This window comes from Gymnoscopelus braueri (assembly GCF_963280865.1).
Source record: "Gymnoscopelus braueri genome assembly, chromosome: 2".
Lineage (NCBI taxonomy): Eukaryota > Metazoa > Chordata > Actinopteri > Myctophiformes > Myctophidae > Gymnoscopelus > Gymnoscopelus braueri.
This window is the reverse complement of record NC_137604.1, coordinates 28,767,627-28,791,554: the sequence shown is the minus strand read 5'-3', so window position 1 is coordinate 28,791,554 and position 23,928 is coordinate 28,767,627. Positions and strand designations below refer to the sequence as shown.

At 41.1% G+C, this 23,928-nt stretch overlaps 2 protein-coding genes across 5 annotated transcripts; both read right to left on the bottom strand.

Annotated features, from left to right (window-relative positions):
- Positions 1 to 4,269: 4,269 nt before the first annotated feature.
- cnga1a (cyclic nucleotide gated channel subunit alpha 1a) lies at positions 4,270 to 9,162 on the bottom strand (the record flags this gene model as incomplete). Its single annotated transcript, XM_080441922.1, has 7 exons — positions 4,270 to 5,202; positions 5,298 to 5,908; positions 6,042 to 6,148; positions 7,714 to 7,818; positions 8,279 to 8,329; positions 8,456 to 8,518; positions 9,083 to 9,162. The coding sequence occupies 7 exons, from the start codon at positions 9,160 to 9,162 to the stop codon at positions 4,270 to 4,272; spliced, it is 1,950 nt and encodes a 649-aa protein (XP_080298048.1).
- A 1,394-nt stretch (positions 9,163 to 10,556) lies between these two features.
- Positions 10,557 to 13,267, bottom strand: enam (enamelin). 4 transcript variants are annotated; one of them, XM_080418242.1, is made up of 8 exons: positions 13,183 to 13,267; positions 12,571 to 12,634; positions 12,418 to 12,441; positions 12,189 to 12,260; positions 11,982 to 12,029; positions 11,813 to 11,836; positions 11,572 to 11,640; positions 10,557 to 11,232 (listed from the first exon to the last, which is right to left on the bottom strand). In XM_080418242.1, exons 1-8 carry the CDS (start codon positions 13,236 to 13,238, stop codon positions 10,849 to 10,851), a joined length of 741 nt encoding a protein of 246 aa, XP_080274368.1. In that variant the 5' UTR covers positions 13,239 to 13,267; the 3' UTR covers positions 10,557 to 10,848. The 4 variants fall into 4 exon arrangements, with proteins under 4 accessions (XP_080274368.1, XP_080274369.1, XP_080274370.1 ...); XM_080418243.1 differs by having other exon boundaries at positions 11,982 to 12,032; positions 12,195 to 12,260; XM_080418244.1 differs by having other exon boundaries at positions 12,189 to 12,257.
- Positions 13,268 to 23,928: the final 10,661 nt, after the last annotated feature.

Here is a 23,928-nt window from a genome sequence, read left to right as displayed (position 1 = left end):
AAAATTGGACGCTGTGTTCATGATTTGACGCATTTTGTTAAAAACGGAGTACTCCTGCAAACTTTGGAAGCCAATTTTCGCCAATCAGGATGGAATATGAAAAATCTGAAAGACCCGTTTTGTTTAGTAACTATAGAAATAGATTTTTGGACAAAATCTGTAGGAGTACTGTAAAAAAATGCTCAAATCGGCCTCTTGGTGGCGCTATAAAAGGCCCACGTGAAAAAAATTGGCATCAAGGGATTGTGTGAACACAGTTTCGCTGTGATCAAGCCAACGGTGCCGGAGATTAGCTGTACACAGACAGAATGACACACGGACGGACGGACACACGGACGGACGGACAGGGGGCAAAACATACTCTCTCGCCATGCCTTTCGGCCTGGCGGAGACAATAACACTATTAAAGGAAGAGAACAAATAAAACAAAACAGAGGCTGATAGAGTTCATCAGTTTTTGTATATTGCTTTATTGCAAACCAAGTTGGTATATTTGTTATTGTAATCAAATTGTCTCCCCCCCCACATTTCATGTTTCTGTATTTCTGTATCAGCACATTAAGAACCTGTGACCTCATCACTCTTGTCTCCTTTTTTATCTATGTCTCATTTTGGCGTACTCATAGAGTTATAGGGCGTACTGGGAGAACTCAATGAGTTGCGGGATTTCTTAGTTATACGTGTCAAGTTATGATGAGGATCAGTTTGTTCCGCCGGCTCCCCCAGAGTTAGTGCCGAAGTGTCCTTGTGCAAGACACTGAACCTCTAATTGCCCCCGATGGGCAGGTTGGTGCCCTGCATGGTTTCCTCCGCCATCGGTGAGTGAATGTGTGTGTGAATGTAATGCACATTGTAAAGCGCCTTGGATAAAAGGCGCTATATAAATGCACCATTTACCATTTATTTATTTACCATTTATATTGAGAAACCCTTGTGGTCAATCCCACGGTGACAATTCTCCCATGGGAAATCTCTTCTATAGGTTGCAATTTACCCAGTCCATATGATAATGTTGCACTGAATTAGCTAAAGGACTTACTGTCATGGTGCAGTCGTGCCCTATAGAGATTGCTTCCAACATCTAGCCGGTTTAGGGGTGTCAGTGTGGTGGTATGTTTGTTTTTCTTAAGAGTCACACGGTGTGACACAGTTTTAGACTAAATAAATTATGACATTACAAATAAGAGTTTATGACACCCACTCTTGTGTTTTAGTGGAGTTCACGTGATACATTTGATGAACAATGAATTACGTATATAGCGTATTCAGCCCTCTGCAGTTGTCCATTAGAAATGTAATATTAACAGCATGTCCTCACCATGTTTTCACCATCTGTTAACATTAACCACATTAACCGTGGCATCCATATTTTGGACAGATTTCCCAAATTATTCAAAGATTTTCCATTTTCTTTTTCAAAAGAATTGAATTTATTTATTTATTCATTTATTGTTATTATTATTATTTTAAATTCTGTCACACAAATCATGCCATTAAATGCAATACTCTAGGTCTAGGACGTAGGATCTCAAATCCACTGTTAAACAAAAGTACCTCGCCAATGAACAAAAAAATCAATACAGCTCTGCCTCAATCTTGAAACCATCTGATAGCTGTTTCAAACTGGCTGCTTTGGACACTCTATTATAGCGCTATCAGCAGCTTGATTGATGCATAAACACTGAGTCTCTATGAGACATCTGTGTTGAGAGACAAACACAGGAGGAGGATTGATTTGGTATCACATGCTCCTCTGCTCTCAAGCCCGTAACCAGAAGTGAGGGATAGGCGTTCCCATCTATCTTATTGTCTCCGCCAGGCCGAAAGGCATGGCGAGAGAGTATGTTTTACCCCCTGTCCTTCCGTCCGTCTGTCCGTCTGTCCGTCCGTCCGTCCGTCCGTCCGTGTGTGTCCGTCCGTCCGTCTGTGAGCAGCTCATCTCTGGCACCGTTGGCTTGATCGCAGCGAAACTGTGCACACACACTCCCTGGATGCCAATTCAGAACCTCTGCCCCAAAATGTTCACATGGGCCTGTTATAGCGCCACCAGGAGGCCGATTTGTGCAAAACCAATTTTTTGATACTCCTACAGATTGTATCCAAACGTGATACAAATCGGTACACAGTATCTCTATAGTCAGAGATACACATAACTGGTGCGCAGGTGCGCATGCGCAACCAAAATAAATAATGCGCGGCACATCAGACGACGAGGCGCTTTTGCGTACCAACAGCTGGGACATGAATTTCCAAGCTTTTATTTTTTTAGCAAAACTAAAAAATAAAAGCCTGGAGATCGAGGCTAGGAATTTACTTCCTGAAGCCACACTCACACATGCACGGTGATGCACGCCCATACACAATACACACCCATGGGGAGGAGGCGGAGGTGGAGGGGACGCATGCTGCAGTGCACGTGATTGTGTGAGTGTTGCCTCGAATCCTGCGCCACCAGGAGGCCGTCTAAATTAAAATATTTTTTTTTATATTAAGCCTTCAGATTTTATCCAAATTTCACGCAAATCGGTACACATGATCTCTATAGTCATGTGATCAAGACGGATCTCTTTGATTTCTCATATTCCATCCTGATTGGCTAAGATCTTTGCAGGAGTGGCCCGTTTTGAACAAAATGCCGCAAATCATGAACCCAGCGTCCGATTGCGGTGAAACTTTGCACACACATTCGCACTTTGTTGAGGAACAAATGCCACCCTTTTAACATTGCCCTATTATAGCGCCACCAGGAGGCAGATTTTTGCAACACTTTTCTTTTTTATACTCACTTTTATATGACAACACATTTTGTCCAAACATCATGCAAATCGGTACATATTATCTCTGTAGTCAAGTGATCAAGATGGTTCCGTCCGATTTTTCCTATTCCATCCTGATTGGCGAATTCCGAACATTGCTGGCCCACAACAACCTACCTGACCTGGTGGAGACCTGTCACCTGTGCTCCGAGGAGCACTTTTTCTAGTTCCCTCTGAAGTCTGACTTTGCACATGAAAAGGCTGATAGCATCACGGGTGAGGCCCAGCAAAGTGATTTATATTTAGGAACCAAATGGACCCTGGTCTGTAACTCAGAGAGTTATGGGGGTGCATACCTAACTGGGGGTCCTTGTCCTTGAAATAAAGACAAATTGGGAACCATTGTCACACACACACACACACACGCACGCACGCACGCACGCACGCGCACACACACACACACACACACACACACACACACTGTTTTTCTGCTTCTTCCATATGAGTACCTTTAATTAAAGGGATTTACCACACAAAGACCAAATACCTTTTATTCATATAGCCAACGCTGGACCAATGTCATTAATATGTGTCAGTGCACAAACCTATAAACCGGACAATCAAGATGCAAATCTGTAAGTTTCAAGGGTCCATAATCAAAGAACATTTAATTAGAGATGGAAATATCTAATGGAAAGTGGAAAGAGTATGACATACGAGCAAAGGAAGATTATATTTCAGGACTCATTATTAACACACCATGTGACACAATATTATACAGATAGACAGACATATCACACTGTTGGCTGGACCTGAAATAAGACTGGTGATTAAAACATGTCAATATTTATGGTTTAACACCTTCATGTACTCATCTGCAATTCCTTGCTATTTACTTCCTTGCAATGTTGAAATGAATGTATGCTGCCAGCATGAAAATGATCATGATGTAGGTCATGAATTTACAAATCAGTGATTATTATAAATAATGTATAAAGGATTATAAGGAAATGTCAGTTCCAATGAATGAAACAAGGGATACCTAGAGGTGTATATAGAGATGTGTGCCTCATCGCTACTCTTGACCTTTGACTGCCAAATTACACCATGCATCAGATGTTGAGTTAGATCTAAAATAAGATTTCTTTCATGGCTTTGTGTTGTAATTTGATGATGCAGTGTTATTGAGTCATTGCAGACAGAGTAACATACTGTACATAGTGTACACACGGACACCCTCATTACACAATCACTTTGCAGCACAACTAATATAAATGTCGTAGCCTACATGTCAAACGTTTATCTGAATACAGACATTATACTGACATTCCATTCTTGAAAATGTGCAATTAAAGAGATATTTAATGAGAGGACTTAATATTTCAGCAAGTGTCTAGTGATTATTTTAACAGGTCTTTTGCTGTTGTCATTCATGTCTGTATATACTAGCAGAAATAGAAATAGAAAAGAAAAAAATAGAAATGGAAAATCTATTTTTGTCTGCCTCTTTAACTTATGTGTCTTTTTTCTCCTCCTTCTTTTCCTCTTCCTCTTCTTTCTCCCCCTCCTTAATTATTTCCTCATCTTTTGCCTCCTCCTCCTCCTCCTCCTTTGCCTCTTCCTCTTTTTTCTCTTCCTCTTTCTCCTCTACGACTACCTGTGCTCCCTTTTTCTCTTCTTCCTCATCATCATCGTCATCTTCCACCTCCTCTCCTGTCAGGTGCTCTAGCTCTGCAATGCGCCCTTTGAGGGTCCGCCGTGCGTTCTTGTTCTTTCCCAGGATCCTTTTTAACTTGGACTGCAGCAATTCCACGTTTCTGTACAGGGAGTTCACTTTTGCCAACAATTCCGTGGTCTCTGGTATGATTTTAGACGGGTCCAGTTCTATGAGATTATCCTTCAGCAGGATCTCCCGGCCTTTTTCCTCCAGCATAGCTTTGGCATCCGGGTACTCTGTAAGGGATTCCATCAGGTCATCCTTGGACAGACAGAAGAGGTCAGAGTATCCAACGCTACGGATATTGGCTGTCCTCCGGTTGCCCGCTTTGCTGCCTTTGATGCCGAGGATGCTAAGATCACCGAAGTAGGCGCCACTGCCCAGGACAATAAACTGTGTAACCCCATCTTCAGCAACAACTGCAAGTTTGCCATCTTTGATGATGTACATCTCACGGCCAATGTCGCCCTTCTTACAGATGTAGTCACCGGGGCTGAAAACCTGTGGTCGAAGCTTTAGCACCAGAATAATCAGCAGGCCTTCTTCACATTCAGCAAAAATACGAACCTTCTTCAGAGTGTCCATGTGCACTTGGATAGCAATTTCAGCCTTTAGCTTGTCTGGCAGATACCTCAGCACCTCCTTCTCATCCTGGGATTTTCCGGTATTCCATAGATAGGCATAATAATTGATAACACGATCTTCAATTTCCAAACTGACTCCCCTCGCCTACAATGGAAAGGAAATGTAACTTTCAGAATATAATTAGAAAATATGACCCCCCAAGCCCAACCTCACAATTTTAGCGGAGAAAATATACTTACATGCATGTATTGCTTGATGTTGTCAATGCGAGACTGAAACTGTGCCTGGGCAGCACCCATGTTAGAGATCATTGTGGCAATGTTTCCCACAATGGTGGCAAAGACCAGAACCCCAATCAGGAAATCCGTAGAATGAAAGAGGAACTCTATGTCCCTTTTTGGAGGTGGCATCTCTCCGACAGTTGTTAGGGTCATTGTGGACCAGTAAAGGCAGAAAGAATACTTCCTCATTAGAGTTCCAAACGCAGGCTCTTCAGGGTCATCCAGTGCAGGGTATACCCAATCATCTGCACCAAAACCGACCCACTTGGAGAAAGAGAAATACCAACAGGCATTCCAATGGATGATAATGATGATATACAGGATCAGGTTGCCAATGCGGAAGAGATTTGGGTAGTTCGTTTTAGTCTCTGTCTTTTTGAAGAACTCAAGCATGCGACCAATCCTCAATAGCTTGTTCATGCGTATCTCAGGGTAGTCAAGGCCAAAGACAATATAGAAGATGTCAGTAGGCACCATGGACACGGCATCCAAAATGAACTGGGTGCTATTGAAGTAGCGGTCCTGTAACATCTTCTTATCATTCACTAATAGACCTTGCAACAGGTAGCCTGTGTGGAGAGATTTATGAAATTGATAGATATGCTGTGACAGATTGAAATGAAAAAGCTGTTATTCTATTATTTCCAGAGATTATTATATTTGCGGCCCACAATAAATAGAAATGAACAAAATTAATTTCACCTGTTCTGGTCCTGAAGACCATGTCAGCTATGTACATGAGGTCTGAAGAGTAGTCCAAAATCACCCACCAAATGATGTAGTCATGCTGAAGCTCCTCAAAAGTGGCCCTGCATGTCAGCGTTTGAAATAGAAGACACATGGGCAAGAAATTAGTGCATTTTCTAATTTGATACAAATACAGGTATTTAATATTTTCTAGTGTAGGCCTAATGCCCACCATACAGCACACATTATTCTTAGGACAATTTCCCTTGACATGACTTAAGATTATAAAGATCTGGATCATGTTCCGTTTGTCCCTTTTAGTTTCTAATGGCATGTATGTACCGTATGTATAGGTAATAGATGTGTATTTGGTGCCAAGCTCAGATACTTCTAATGTACTATACAACAACAAAGATGGAAGCAATACAACATAATGTAAAAAACATTGGGCCTCATGCATTTTGTCTTAACTGTCAGTTAAGAGAAAATATAAGAAAAGCCAAAGACAGATTCATCAACCTGTTCTTAAAAGGGTCTTTTTTTTAATGCATTATAATTGCCCTCTATAACTCAAATAAAAAATTAAAAACACCTTAAATATTGTATTTATTTCATAAACAGTTAATCACTTTTACTCAAGAGGGACAATGCCTGTCGCAAGTTGATGATGCCATTTGCCCATGTGTATTCCAGCCCTTCAATAAATGGAATGCATGTGCAAATAAAACATATTTAAAATATTTGTTTTGATGCATAACCTTAGGAAGTATCACGTTGTTTTTTATTTGCACATGCATTCCATACATTCCATAGGGCTAGATCACACATGGGGAAATGACACAGGCACTGTCCCGCTTGAGTAAAACATTAACTATTTCTAAAATAAATGTAAACTTTGTTAAGGTGTTTTTAAGATTTACTTTTAGTTATAGAGAGCAATTATAATGTATTAAGGCATATAAGGCTTATTAGCCAGGGATCCTTTTAACAGCCAAATCTGTTCTTACTCAGGTGTGCTGAATGATGAATCCCACTTGTTCTTAAATTAGGCAAAGCCCATAGGAAACTCCCCCCAAACACCATGTAAGGGCAGTTTTTGAAGATCCGGCTCCGGATCTGTAGATCCAGTCCGGTTCTTCTTCCTAATTCAAATAGTAATATCTACATGAAGTTGACATACATTTTTATTTGTATTTGGTTTTATGATGTTATATACTGTATTGTCAGAATCTTGGTTAATTTGCATGCATTTATGTGCTAAAGAGACTTTGAAAGCTGTTTCACCATGCAATGTAATTCAATGAGGAGACTATATTTTGTCATTTTCTGATTTCTGATCAATGTAGCAGCTATTGAAGAAGCTACAAATCTACCCATTACATTCTGGCCTATTTAGGTCAACCTAAATCACTAGGGTTCATCCTCTTGAAGGTGCACAGCAAATTCCATGCTTATCCAGACAGTAGTTCAAGACAAGTTATTTGGGTTCAAAGTGGTGGACCAATGAACAAACGGACAGACTGTCCATATTTTTAGAGCCTTAGGCTAAAAAGGATGAGGAGGATGACTGTCAACAGGTTGTTTTTTTAAGGAGATTAGTAGTAGTGTACTGACCAAAACATTAGTCGGGTTGGATGTAAAGAGAGGGCAACAAAGAGAGAATGAAGACTGATTATCATTTGGTCACCTGGCAACGATCATGATCCAGTTGTACATGACTGGACATGTGATGCAGAACAGCCAGTTGTAGTACAAACCCCCATCTGGGTTTATGACAAAGAGTTCTTTTGGCCTGTAGGAAGAGACAGACGTTTATATGCATGCATTCAGTACCGAAAATGTCTGCACCAAAAAGTCATCTGACAATAGTGGAAACAATAAAATAACAAATTAAATTATAAAGTTGCATGTATAACTTACTTATTCTTCTCTTTCTCCTCCTTTTCTTTTTTCTCTTTCTCCTCCTTTTCTTTTTTCTCTTTCTCCTCCTTTTCCTTTTGTTCTCTCTCCTCCTTTTCCCTTTCTTCTTCCTCCTTCTCCTTTTCTTCTTTGTCGTCCTTTTCTTCTTCCTCCCCCTTTTCCCTTTCTTCTTCCTCCTCCTTTTCTCCTTCTACCTTTTCCGTCTCTTCTTTATCCTTCTCCTCCCTGAAACACATATATCAATACATCTAAATGGAGAAGCCTTAAAGCATATAACATATTCTTTGATGTTTTATTTGTTTAATGATCTTTAACATAACATTTTAAATTACTCTTTTTCCTCCTCATCTTTATTCTCCTTTATTTCTTCTTCCTTTTTCTCACTAGAAAGAGAAAATATTTCAGGTTCATTTAATGTGTAGTGTGTAATGGTCGTTCATATCTGACAGGGAATGTAATATTTCATTAAAAAAATATTTTTTTCTGGTTAAGTTTATAGTTGTACTTACTCTTCATTATTATTACTGTTGTTCACATTGAAACAGTGGACAGGATAAAGGACCTGTTGATTTCTGAAACAAACACAAAGCATACACTTTAGGATCATTATTTGGCACATATCTTTTCCTTCTATTACATTAGAATCTAGAATCTAGCAGGTTGCCTAGCTCAGTGGTTTTCAAACTTTTTGTGACCAAGGCACACAAATGGACTTCTCTAAATCTCAAGGCACAGCTGTATTTATAACGAAAATAGCCATTCTAAAAGCTCATGATCGACAAGCTTGTGAGCTTGTAGATCTACTATTTTCACTATCTTGAACATTTTTGATCACAAAACAAAATGAATAAATTTCTCCTATAGTGACATGCCCAAAAACAGGAATGCCAGGCTGAAAGTGTTTGAAATTATCTATTTTTGGTGCTATAGAATGTTTGTCCGTTTTGGGAAGTAAGTGCACACAAAGTAGCCTACTGATTAGTAAAAAGAAATATGGATAATTATATTGCAATAATGTGTCAATAAATTGTCACAAAATCCCAAGGCACACCTGGACTTGTCTCAGGGCACACCAGTGTGCCTCGACACACCATTTGGGAACCACTGGCCTCATAGGTCAATAAATCATTGCTCACATGTCTTCAGTGTCTGGGGCCAATTGCGGTGCAATTCGTGGTGGAACAGTAAGGCGAGGAAGGCGCCTTGCAGACGCCATGGCAGCAGAACAGCAGAATAGCCTATCAAACAATATAGCATACATAAGCATAGTACAAAATGTACCTCAGACGGTGTTACGAGAGCATGACATTTACACATACTGTACAGTATGTGTAATTTTGTAATTAATAAAATCAATAAGCATGAACATTTCTCTAATAGTGAGCCAGTGAAGCAGAATACATTCAGGCTTATCTAATCAAACTTACCGTCACCCCAGGTTAATTTAACGCACAGTCCATAATCCTTATTCATGAAGCCTTCGGAAGCCTGGAAATTTGGCTATGACTATACATGTGTCTATTTTCCATGTTCAAATATCTTATTCTAATTCTAAAATTGTATTAAAATGCCGCTACATGAAGTAAAATGGACGCATTGAGCCTATTGTTGGTAGCTATACAGAGCCTTGGTGACCCTGAAAAGGATTTGTGGATTAGAGAACAATGAAAGAGGGAGAGAGTGTCACTCATCCTCCTTATGCACTAGGTCTACTCACTCATAATGGGCAACAGTACATACTGGACATTAGGTGCGTGCCTGTTTCACTGATTAATCATTCAGTAAAGGTTTAATGTCTTTTAAATGATAGCAGACCTAGTTATGCGTAAATACGAATGAATGTGTATTTAATTGCTAATGAGCTATCTCAAAATGACACCACAAAATTAATTAACTTGGTTGACCCGTTCCTATGAATAATTATTCATTTATTTTTCTTCACTTTTACTGTTTTAGCATACGCATCAATAAGATATACCTCCTGGGCATTTGTAGGACAGTAAAAGATTTAGTAGACTTGCAACCCAGCTTTACTGCTACCCCCACTACCATCCTGCTCACTCAGCACTCTGTATCATCCACTTCTGATCCTATTAGAGATATCCAGCTGGGCGATACCACTTTCACTACTGATCTGAGATCGAGCGGACATGTTTCCTATAATAACTAATCATCCAGAGAATGAAAAGAAATCTGAACCAGTGTCAGTCTTTAGTGGTGAGTCCTATCCTGTATACACAGTAGCAAGGTACTCTTGACATCCATTGGATCAGTGGCTCTCCCTATTGGCTGTGATTCGACTTTGTACAGCAGAGAATGGCCATTGCCTTTGTATGAACTGAATAATATAGCACAGTATACTGCGGTGTATAGGCACATTTATGCTTTGATGAAATAGCGTTGTCCGACTCGTGTCTACACGTTTCCAGTTGAAAATAGGTGATTGTACAATATTTGTTTTGCTGAAACATCAATTAGCCTTAACTATCTGGTCTAGGTATTGGAGAAGGATTATATCATTAATTATTCCCCAAATATACATATTTTTAATTCTTAATGTAGATGACATGGATTTATGATCAATCAAAGAAAGGAAACTTTATGACAGGCTTTATTTTTATTCATTTTTTTATTAAAGATAGAAAAGCGTATACAGAGAAAAAAAACATTTTGATTGCACAAAGCAGTGTTTTTTTCACTGGTTTATTCTCTCGAAGAGTATCACAGAAACCATTTCATTGTATTAAAGCAATTGAAACATTCCAGTCCCTGTTCAAAAAACAACATATCTGTCCTTTCCATCCATTTGTCCTGAACACTTACTGCTGTTTCCATCTGTTGCTATAGGACTTCTGGAGGGAGGAACAATCAGACCAGGTTGAAATGACCATGGTGTCAACAACTATGGAGCAGCAGCCTCTGCGGCCACATCCACAATGGTGGCGTCGATCTCAACGGCCACTGGTGCAGCTGGGATGTCAGCAGCAGCAGGGACAGCGACATCAACGGAGACCTCTGGGGCCACGTCAGCAGCGGCCACATCGACAGCAGCCACATCGACCGGGACCTCAGCTACAGCAGGCTCAACGGCAGCCTCAGGGTCAGCTGCGGGGTCAGCTGCGGGTTCAGCTGCTGGGTCAGCTGCTGGGTCAGCTGCTGCCTCTGCCTCTTCGACTGCAGCTGGTTCGGCCTCAGCCTCGGCCTCAGCCTCCGCTCCTGCGGCATCCTCACCGACCTCGTCAGAGTTTAGGGGGGCAGCAGGTGCGAGGTTACCATAGAATCCAGGCTGTTGTACAAAAAACATAACGACGATGAGTCAGAGTGGATGTTACTGCCATGCATGATATCCTGTAATCTATATGGTTGTCTATAAATGATGATTTCAATCCAATCTTCAAAGGCTGTACAGTAGACTACTTTTTGTATGGTAATTTCTTTTTTTTATAAGGACAACCCTGATCTCTACCTGCTACTGTGCTGCTCAGTATTTACTTACAAGGGATTTGTTCATGTTCACAGCATAGCAACTTCTCATGCATGTTTCTGCTTTCCTTGTCCAGTAGGCTAGTAACAGTTGTTAATAGCTATGAAGGGATTGTAACGGAAATAATGAAATGCAACTCACCACCGCCTCTTCATCAGATCCATCTCCAGCAGGCATAGGTGGAGGAGGAGGAGGAGGGGGGAGGTTTACCTATATGCAAAATACATACTTTAACCCAAGAGCATTGAAGGATATCTGTATGTGGAAACTTATTGTTTACCCGTTTATCATTCTCACATATTTTGAATATGATAATATGACTGGACTGGTAAATATGATAATATATTGCAAATAGCAGTATTTATAATATTTTAATATTTACCATTGGTGAAACGGCTGGTGCACCCTGGGGACAAATAACAGCCAGTGAATGAATAATAGATTCACAGAGGTAATTACAATATTCCGTTTATATGATCCACTAGATTTGATTCCTTTTGGACCATTTGTGTTAATCAGGGTTTTAACAAGGGAGGGAAACTGAAACTCACTACTGCGCCAGCTGCAGCTGCAGGGAGGAAAGGGTTGCCAGCTGCTCCCTGAATAAATTACAACCAAATATGATACCAGAATATGTGTTACATACAAATGTCTGTGCTATATTATCATTACATTGTTTGTACTTAGTAGTCAGACAATGTTGTTATATGCCACTTCTGTTCACCATGCATGCATATTATTGAAAAACGCTCATTGACCTGCTGCTGCTGCTGATACAGTCTGTACAACTCCATCCACCTCAGGGCTTCATTAGCATGTGCTGCAATCTGCTGGAGAAATACCAGACAACATAACTCCAGACATGTAATTAAGCTAATCTTCGTCTCTTTCACACGAACATATCATGCACTTGATGACATGACTAAAACATGATATAACATGCCATAGGGTAGTAAAGCATGGCAAAACAAAACTCCATGCACTTACCTCATTGCTTCCACTCTCTGGGGCCTGCAAAAGCCAAGTGGGGAAAGTAAGTAAGAGGCAATGCCATTAATGTTGCATATCTTAAAATAACTTTAAAAACAGTCTTGAGACAACATTGTGGTATTTAAAAGATAAAACATAATGTAGACTTACGGGGGCAGCCAGAGTTGTGCTCAGCAGGCACATCAAAAACACCACTGGCTTCATCATGATTATCCTGCAGGACAATGGTCAAGAGAAGAGGAGAGAGAGAGCGAGAGAGAGAGAGAGAGAGAGAGAGAGAGAGAGAGAGAGAGAGAGAGAGAGAGAGAGAGAGAGAGAGAGGATAAATACAACATAAACCTGCGATTCTCAAACTGACCCTGGGTGTCCTGGAGGTCTTTGAAATGTGTCCAGGGAGTCCGCAAAAAAACATCATCTCTATATTGTTTAAGCCTTAGTATCCAAGTGTACTGCTTTCTTTATGCCCATACAACCACAACACTCCCCCCTTTGGTAGGCTCCTAATTTGCTGAGCAAAATGTGTTTTGAGGTACAGTATGTTGCTACTGTAAACAGCGGCCAAGAGTGATATTATCTCCCACATTAGGCACAAAATGTAATCAGCACATTTCATGCAAAATGGTCCACAGAAATACATCTACTGGTTTAACAACATGCCAGGATAATACATGCACAGAGACACTATAATTACACAGGTTCTACATTTCTAATATAATGTACTGTATCAATTTTTATCTGTTCCAAAATGAAGTTCCATCTCACCCTTTTTCCAGCAAAGAGCAGCTCAAGATGTGTCCTTCAGAGGAAATGAAAGTCATCTACTGTACTTCTTCTGAGATGGATGCCATTTATAGCCCTTAACAACCACTGACAGCCAATCACATGCCCTTATCCAGGAAACATGCAGACCTTTGATGCTTGAAGAAATCTCCTTCCATTTCAAAACTGATGCAGCAGCAAGACATGTAGGTTTCATGTCTCACTTATTTTTAATTACACACTGTCCAAAATATGCTTAGCAAACATACCTCCTTAATTGCACTAAACCAAAACTCTGGGAACTGAGACGATATCACCTGACATCACATTGACTTGAAGGCCAGATAACAGCATCACTCTCCAAAACAATTAAGGGAGAGAGAGAGAGAGTGAGAGAGAGAGAGAGAGAGAGAGAGAGAGAGAGAGAGAGAGAGAGAGAGAGAGAGAGAGAGAGAGAGAGAGAGATAATAGACAAACATTGGACTGATATGTGGGAGCCCATTTATTTCATAGCTTCACATTTTAATTAAGTATATGATGACAACCAGGTTCTGTGCATATTTGACAATGCTTTTCTTCCACTGTTATTTAGAGACACTACACACAGACACTGCTGTGTCTTGTCTGGGTTTTGTTTGTTTGAGCTTGCTGGGTTAAATGCCCCTTGGTGATTTTGAGTATTGGTGGTTTGCTACAGTATGTTGGTACTGTCGTTCCAAATCAGATAATGAGTGAGACATTCTTTAGGCATTTGCCTTTTGGTATGCTGAGTTAACACAACCCAGAACAGATAAGACAGGAACTTCATTATTAGTTATTGAAATCTTGTAATTTTCCCATTATCTTGGGCACCAATCTTCATTTTGCTTTTGTCTGTTAAACCGGGGGAATACCATCTACCATCATAACATCATAAAATCGCTCACTCGTTTAGCGTTCCGAACCTCAACTTATAGCAATCCCTATAAATGAAACAGTTATCATTATCACCTTCATCTGCGGAGAAGAGGTTTGCTGTAGCCAGAGCAGCAATGAGCCACAGGTCTACCACAGTGACCCTGTCAACGTTTCAGCATTTTCTTCATTATAAAATCTAAAACTATCTACACATATTTCTGCACTATTTATAGAACATGTACATTTTACAAAACAACTAATATGTATTACTGTACATAGAATAGTGTACAATTATAATTTATATTTTCCACATAAAAAAATAAGATAAGTGGTAGATATGCACAACATGAGTTCAAACGTAGAGTAATGATGTCCTATATGTGCTGTCTGCCGCTTATACATTTTTGGGAGCGTTTAAGAAAGACTTGTCTCTCCTCCACTTGTGCCACTTTTTGTCCAGCACCCGTCACAATTATTGGATGTGCGTGCACCACCTTAACTGTTGCTATATGCCCTATAGTCTTATCACAAAATGTCTTAGTCTTTACAGTATATTTGTTTCATCTCATTAAAGACAATATTATGTCCTGTGCCCTCATTGTTTTGTAAATGTAGAGGCCAAAGTCTATACTGTATTAATGTAATATAATACATTCAAACAAACACAAGGATTTGTCTTAAGTATTTGTTAACAGGAAATGGGTATATTCCACCTTCTGGAAAAGGGAACTATAGTTATCATATAGTTATGAGTCTAGTCCTCATTTACTGTACTAACATGAGTAAATGAGTGACAATAAATAATGTTCCAATAACGTATAAACTAATGACATGGTCTTAACAAATGTATTTACTAATTAAATCGTTTCAATCATGATTTGTTATTCATTTCTTCAGGGCTCTGGTGTTGGCTTTTCCAGTATGGATGCCTTATAAATATGCATACAGCAGAGTTATAAATCATTAACATACATTAAACAAGTCATTTATAGCTCACTAACTACCAGTTTGTGAGTGATCTATTAGCTATCTATAAGGCATTGTTATACATCCTTAACCACATTTAATAAGTCATTAACAGTTTGTGAATGATCTATCTATTGACTAGTTATAACAGATGAGTTCTTCTAAAGTGTTGCCGTGCTTGCTTTTTAATTTTAAAAGATAAAGTCAATGCTTGCTCACATTTTCTTTTGGCCACTGTTAGCTTAAACGATTGTTAAAGTAATTCCATTGGATTAAAATCCTTTTGACATTGTTGGCACATCACCTTGTAAGTATAAAATATACCGAAAGCACAGACTTCATATTTACAAAAAGCACAGGTTTTATCACACTATACTACCTGTGGTAGGGGCCGACATTGGTATGTGCCGGACTCTGGTTCATGAGTCATTGTCTCCGCGAGCCCGAAAGGCATGGCGAGAGAGTGTGTTTTACCCCCTGTCCGTCCGTCCGTCTGTGTGTCCTGTCCGTCTGTGACCAGCTAATCTCCGGCACCGTTGGAACTGTTCACATATGGGAATCAGCGCCCTCTGGCGATGATACAGAAGCTTCACATTCACTCCCTCGGGCCAATTCCTATTGGTCCGGTGGGCCATAAATCGCTTCCCGGAAGTCCCTACCCCCGAGGGTATAATAGGACCCGGAAAGCGGATGTCGTTCTCTTTCACACCAGCTTCTGCCGAGCAAAAAGAAGGGTGTTATTGTGAACAGTTCGTTCGAAATTTATAAAATTGGGGTTACGTAAGTAACCTATAGTTTTATTACATTGCTCTCTCACTGTTCACATATGGGAGACATAAACCCCCTGAATGTATCCGCAAAATCGAGATATTCCGTGTGCCCCGCCCCCCTGAGCCCCGCCGCCCTCATGCAGACCTTGTACTGGACCTTGCGTACCAGTCGAGACATGGCCAGACATCTCGGGGAGGAATCTATCCTCCCCTGAGACAGACGAGCTCTGAGAGAGACCACATCCAGCGCGATACCTCGATAAGGTAGCGTGATGGGACGGGGGGAGCACACACTTCACGCACTTCTCGAAGTGTAGCGTGAATCCCAGGGAGGTCAGGTGCGACACCATTAGTCTGGGGTGATGACATGCCTCCTAACGCGAGTCCGCACTCAGCAACCAATTGTTCTATGTAGGTTGCGATGCAGACTCCCCTCTGTCTCAGAGGAGCTATCGCTTGAGTGCATTTGATGAACATCCTGGGACTCAAGACATTTCGAACGAGAGGACCAGGTACCCGTACACACAACCCTCGAACTCGAAGCGCAGGAATTTCCTGTGCGGCGGGTAGATAGGGATGTGGAGAAGGGCGTCCTTGAGATCTAGTGAGCTCCACCAGTCGCCCTGACGGACCGAGCGCAGTAACGCCGTTGCCGTCAACATTCAAACTGGAAGGTTTTCAGATACCTGTTGAGCACCCTTAGATCCATGATAGGACGTAGCCCCCCCCCTTTCTTCTTGACCAGGAAGTATCTCGAGTAGAAAACGAGCCTGCTTTCTCCCGGTGACACTTCCCTTACGGCGTTCTTGCGTAATAGGGAGGCAGCCTCCTCTCGCAACGTCGCCGCCGCTTGACCACTCGCGTGTAACAACAGTGCTCTGTTGGACATGGGTGGTCTGGTGGAAAAGCAGTATGTACCGCCACCTGACTAGTGGTTGGGACAGTTCATTTCAGTGAACGAACGATTTTGTTTACAGCAATGATGCGTTCAAAGATCCGTTCAAAAGATTCGTTCAGACGATTCGTTCAAATGATTCGTTCAAATGATTCGTAGCGCTTCCGGTCCCGGTGGGGCTAAGGGGCTACTATTTGCATGCAACTGTGTGCATCTGATCCCACTCACGTCCAACGACCACCAACCGTTGGCTGGTGATCGTTGGCTCATTTTCATTTTGGCTGTAAATTTGTTGCAATTTTTGTTTCTTAATACACAAGCATTTGTCAATTTGAAAAAACATTCTGAGCAGCAACAACAGCGGACACAGAGACATGTCCCAACGGTCGCGCTGCTCGCCTCTGGCAGCGGGTGGGGTGGAGGAAGACTGGGAAAAGCAAGCTGGACCTACCTGCCGGATCTGGGCATTCTTCTTGTCGTCGAGGCCTTTGAAATTACGTGGTCAAGCCACCGTGCCCTTCCATGGGTGACGCACAAACCGAGTACTCTACCAGCCCATTCTGTGGAGTACTTGTTGAGGAGAATGATCTCCTGTGTGAGGCGTCGCATCTCAGCTAGCGCTGGTGTAGTGGCGTCTCCGGTCTCGAGTTGTTGTTTTAAATACACAAACACTTTTGTCATGGAAAAAACATTTCGAGCCACGATAACCAAGGGAACAACGAGGCATGCACATTCAGGTAGAACTGTACGCTGATCTCTGTGTGTGTGTGTGTGTGTGTGTGTGTGTGTGTGTCGCGGCTTCTTCCAGGGCTGGGGAGCCCAAGGGGAAGGTGGCGAGGGCTGAGGGTGGTGGTCCATGGTGGCGCGTGCGTCATGGCGGACTGTGTCCCACTCATCCAGGAGCTGGAAGCAGGAACGGGTGCCGCATCAAGGCCGGGGGGGGGGGGAGATCCACGCTGGCTCCCCGGTTGCGGCGATCGGCAGTGGAGATCTCACGTCGAGATATCGTGTCGAAAGGAGGAGGCTAAAGCTAGGCTAGGCTAGGCTAGGCTAAGCTAACGAGCTAGCTGAGTTCAAGCTAAGCTATTGTTAGCGAACCTGAGGGAGCTAGCCTGGTTAGCTGTAGCGTCCGTCTGGGAAAGAAAACTGCGTCTTCCACGCCGGGAAGAGGACAGTGTGGAATATGAGGGAGAGTAATGAGCTCCGGGGACTCTCGGTAATCGTCGAATTCCCGCAGAAGCTCGAACTTGTAGAATGTAGATTTTGTGTAGCTCTGTGTTCATCGAGGCAGAAGAAGCGAAAGAGGACGACATCCGCTTTCCGGGGGTTATACCCTCGGGGGTAGGGACTTCCGGGAAGCGATTGACGGCCCACCGGACCAATAGGAATTTGCCCGAGGGAGTGAATGTGAAGCTTCTGTACCATCGCCAGAGGGCGCTGATTCCCATATGTGAACAGTGAGAGAGCAATGTAATAAAACTGTGCACACACACTCCCTGGATGCCAACTCAGAACCTCTGCTCCAAATTTTTCACATGGGCCTGTTATAGTGCCACCAGGAGGCTGATTTGTGCAAAACCCATTTTTTATAATACTCCTACAGATTTTATCCAAATGTCATGCAAATCAGTACACAGTATCCCTATAGTCATGTGATCAACAAGGATCTGTCCGATTTCCCATATTCCATCCTGATTGGCTAAGGTTGGCTTCCAGGATTGGTCAGTTTTGAACAAAATGCCTCAAATTATGCACACAGCGTGCGATTTCCGTGAAATTTCACACGCAGATTCCCACTAGGCCAAGGAAGAAATGCCACCCTCTTCACATTGGCCTGTTATAGCACCACCAGCAGGTCTAATTTAGCTAAACACATTTCTGGAACATAATGCCTCAAATCATGAATGCAGTGTCCGATTGCCGTGAAAGGCCTAAGAAGAAATGCCACCCTATTCACATTGGCCTATTATAGCGCCACCAGGAGGCCACAATAACCTACCTGACCTGGCGGAGACCTGTGCTCCGAGGAGAACTTTTTCTAGTTCTCTATTTTTTTATTCATTTATTTATTACCACCTACCAAATAAACTGAAGGTGAATAGAACATGCAAGTTGAGTGGTCATTCGTTTCGTCATCATGTTTTCAGCCGAAAATGTATTTCTTAGAATATTTTAGGTGTGAAAAGGGCAGTGGAGTTGTTGAATCTAGATACATATTTCGTCTACCATGCCATGACAGTTATGTTATGTTATGAGTTTTGTGAGCCAGGTGGATGGATTAATTTGCATAAAGTTGAGTTCAAGTGTATTTTATGCAAATGTGGACTATGGTGAGCGCTGCATCTCACAGCTTCATGCTTTCTCTAGTACAGTAAGTTAATGGAATGCATTGAGATGACTGACCCAATGAGAAGACCCTCTCATGATAAGGATGGGCATGTCCTTAAGCATTTGTAAGAAGACTTTGACTGACAGGTTGACGGCACAGTGCTATTTGCTCACCACTACAGTGCCTTTTTCTCTTGATGTCGCGAGGCTACCAGCAGATAATCACATGTCACTCCCTTTTTAAATACCTACTGTAGGTGTTGCAAGTCACTGTGCTAAACCACAAATTTGACCACACCATTCTCACACTGAGTGAAAAGCCGGGCTGTCAGAGCGTCTGAGCAATGGCGTAGAAAGTCATTGCAAAATGCAATGGTTACAGCTTGTTTGGTACTCTTATAGTATTCAACATGCATCTACGTGTAACAAAACAGGTAATAATTCTATTTATTCATGGGATGAATTAAAGGAGAGAGCCAGACCAAAATACGACGAAAATAGCCGAATTAGAGATATGCTCTAGGCTCCATTCTAGCTGTGGGAGGGGTCCGCAGAATGGAGAACAGGGGCTTCTATGAAAAAAGTCAACTCATTTTTTTCCACAGGTATGTTGGTGACTGATTATAGGCATATACAATCCACATGTATTTTGGTCTGGCTCTCTACTTTAACGTTAATTTGAATTCATTTTGAAAGATGAAAATGGCAACATTAGTTAAAAAGTAAGAAAGGGAGTTCCACCGCCTCTCAAACCAGGCTAAGGCAGGTCCGGTTTATCACAGGAAAAGGACACATGCAGCAAAAAGAATGAACATGTAGCCAGTCAGAGTTGCGCCTCAGGGGCCACCGTAGAATGGCAGCACTTCCACTTCCACATTGGCAATCAGTGTGACTATTAAAATGCCCTGATATCCTCTGCTGATATCTACCAAACATAAGCTGTTTGGTGGTTGCTGGCCGTGGGTCTTGCGATCTGGGTCTGTTGCTGTGTTTTAATGTATTCTTGTGCCAGGGTGAGTAACATTTTGTATGGATGCTGTAATAATGTTCCTTATATTTATATTATGGTTTTATAACAATCTGTTGATCACTCAGGTTGACATGCCTCACCCTCACTGATTTCATATGCCAAGTGTGACCAGAGGGTATGAGAACATACAGAGAACTGAAGGTATACGCAAACACAACTTGTTGAGATATACTTTATTTGGTTGTATAGTGTACTAAATGTTTGTAATTGCGAACGCGGAAGGAGGCGCGGCGAAGCCGCGCCTCCGACCAAGTGGAGCTTACTATGTAACTCTGCTTGGGTTGTGTCTCTGTCTGTCTGTATCTCTGTGTGCACTGCCTGTGTGCAGCTCCTCTGAGATAAGTAAATGTCCAATTTAGACGTACCATACATCAAATGAAAGGTCTTTGAAAACTGAACACACCTGTCAAGGTTGCGTTTAAGCCCGCCCCTTCCCCCGGAAGCCACGCCCCGGAGAAGGCTCCTAAAAACTCCCCATTGAAACCCCATGTTAAATGAAAAGTGCCCGAATCGCTCCGAAACTTTTTCTACCCCCCCTAAGTGGGGGTCTACGAACAAATACTTCGGGCTCGGATTTTGGCTCCGCCCCCCGGAAGTGGGTGAAACAGGCACTTCAAACACTTTGTTGAATTGTTCAAAAACATTAAAAGTTTTTTTTTTGGGAATTTGTATTTTTCTAAGATGCTCCTTTTAACGCAGATTTTTTTTGGATTATTATTATTTTTTTTTATTGTTTACTTTTTTTTAAAATATTTTATTTCATTATTTTTTTTAATTTTTTGGCGTTCGCTTACCGCGTTCGCGCGTCTTACTTGTTTATATCTCCTCCTTTAGATATCACCACTGCTGCTGTTTGATTTTATTTTGAGCTATTTCTTATTATTATTGTGTGTATTAATTCATGTTTTGTCTTTTGTTTGTTCCCCCCCAATACTGGCCTGCTGACTCTGACTGTTTTGTAGGCTTTATATTGTAGTCTCTGATTACCGTTGGTTTCTTTTGCTGGTCTGGTTACCTGTAGGGATTTATCGTAAAGAACTGTTTGATTACCTTGTGGCTGTAGCAAACTGTGGTTCTTATGAACTGTTGAATGCAAGGTGTGATTTTAATTACTTAATAAAATAAGATTTTATTCCAGTGTATATGTTCAAACTTCTGTGTTCTATATGTGTTTGGGGGAAACTCAATGTCTAAGTCTCATTGTCTTATCTGTGTTTTTTGGGGAACCAAATTTATAGAAATTCTTCATTATTTTCCTTGCTATAACATCATCAAGGTGGTGTACTCGTACATTTATTATTTAAGAGTAAATTCCTTGCACACCAGGTTACACACGCACTGGAGCAACTAGAACGTATTGAAGGTGCATATACAAAAGATGATGGGCCTTCAATAAAAAGGCTTGTTCGAGTTGCTCCAGTGCCATGGTTCTAATAGTTAATAAGTGTTTAACAGAATCAACTTTATTATCGCATCACAGGTGTAAAGAAGTGGGTGAAATGTTTTTTTTTTTTCGTGAAAGCTCCATCATTTTGAGCTTTCAGGAAAGGGAGGATGGATAGAGATCTAGGAAGAGCAAGGGGAAGAAGTACAGGATAGAAACTGGTCAAAGGAAAATCTAAGATAATATATGCTTCATATACAGTATACGTAGCATAAATAGTAGCAGGTATGTACATGAGGATAGACATAAGGTGCAGTAACACTGATCATTTGTAAATTAACTCTGTCTCTCTGTGTCTGTCTGTCTCTCGCTCTCTCTCTCTCAATTTCTCTCTCCCTCCCTTCCTTTGTTCATATGTCTACAATACTTTAATGGGGAGAGTGGTATTGGGGCCAAAAGTTCAACTTAACAACCACGAAAAGCAAGTATCTGCCTGTCTGTTTATCAATCTCTGATCTTCGCTCCTTTTCATGAACCATTTTTTCCACCCCAATCATGCACGTCTTTTCGCATGATTAACTTGCTCCCAGTGCATTATCTTTGTTGGGAGTCCATTGTGATACGTTGTTTTAGGGTCTAGACATGTGTTTTATTTGTGGAATGAAATGTGCATGCGTGCACTTTTAACACTAGGCCTATAATAAAGTTGTTAGTTGAAGAATCCTGCATGGATTCTTGATTCATTGTTTAGTTAAGCAAAGACCATAATCCAACATAATGACAACATGAGCCATGGTCATTTCATTATGCTCCTTCATCTGCTGACAGTGATAACTGTATGTCTGTGTAGGCATTAATAATGAGATTATGCTAAATATGACTGTAGCACTTAGCAAGAGCTGATCTACAAGTTCATTTGTGAGCTTGTAGACAGTGGAAAGTAACTAAGTGCATGTACTGTACCATTTTGAAGTATTTTTTACTTTACTGGAGTATATCCAATTTTCAATACTTTGACTTCTACTCCACTGCACCTCAGAGGCAAATATTGTACTTTTACTCCTCTACAATTATTTGAAAACTTTAGTTACAAGTTACTTTGTAAAACATATTAACCACTTCAGCCAAGGCTACGATCTCCAAGCTCACAACGCATCGCAAACAGCGAAGCGTTCTGAGCTGGTAGATCGGCTATTTTCTTATTTGGAAACATGTGAAATGGGATATTGTGCATAAGGGTGCAGTCACACCTAACTTTGATTCTGCCAATACTTTTCAATGGGAACGGAGCGGTTTGTTGCCATTTGCGGCTTTCTGCAAAAAAACGCTCTGTTCCCATTGAAAAGCATTGGCAGAACAAAAATTCGGTGTGAGCGACCGCACCCTAATGAGTACTTTTACTTGTGGTACTTAAGTATATTTTGACGCTAATACTTTTACTCAAGTAAATTTGGACTTTTACTTGTAACAGAGAATTTCTACATTGCAGTATTGATACTTTTATTTAAGTAAAAAGATTTAGTACTTTTACCACCACTGCTTGTAGATGTGCTCTTGTCAGCCAGCGACACCGTCATATGACAGAGTATAAGTCAGGCTTTAGCTTGAATTGCTGATGTATGGTTCTATGTTGCCATAATCTGCACCTCACTAGATTGCTTTTGTGCACTGTCTTGGATAAATGAAGAGGGATGTCATTGTTCATCTTCTTTCCTAGATGAGGCGGTTTATCAGGACTGAGCATACTTTAGAGAAAAATTAACCTTCTGGAAGGAAAAAGATTGAGGATACTAGGTTGTTTACAACACTAACGTAGATTTTTCTTATGTGTCTATAGAGTAGGCTTATATCTACCTTCCAGGATTCCAAAGGCTCTTGTATGGAATTTGCTCTTACAGTAAGAAACTGTGAAATAATAAAATATTTCAGAGATTTAACCAATCTCAATGTGTTAATCAATCAACACATTGATAGAAGGACTTCAGTAGGTCCTCTTTGTTATGACACAGTCACATGGTTAACATAATGTTATATGCTTTAAAATGGCTTTTTTACCTGTGTTGCACTGATCGACAAAAGTACAAAATTCCGAACAAAAGTTATCAAGTTTTTAAATACTTTTAGATAAGAATATATCATAATAACCTTTTATATGTTGTTGTAAACACTGGCACAATTATGCCATGGGTGTTCATTTATTTTTTACATTTAAAAAATACTAATTTCTTCTGATTTCAGTCTGACAGTTATACTCAATGACATTTTGACACTGTAGAGCTGAATAACAGAATCAAACTAGAAAAAGTGCTCCTCGGAGCACAGGTCTCCGCCAGGTCAGGTAAGTTATTGTGGCCTCCTGGTGGCGCTATAATAGGCCAATGTGAAAAGGGTGGCATTTCTTCCTCGGCCTAGTGGGAATGTGCGTGCACATTTTCACGGAAATCGCACGCCGCGTTCATGATTTGAGACATTTTGTTGA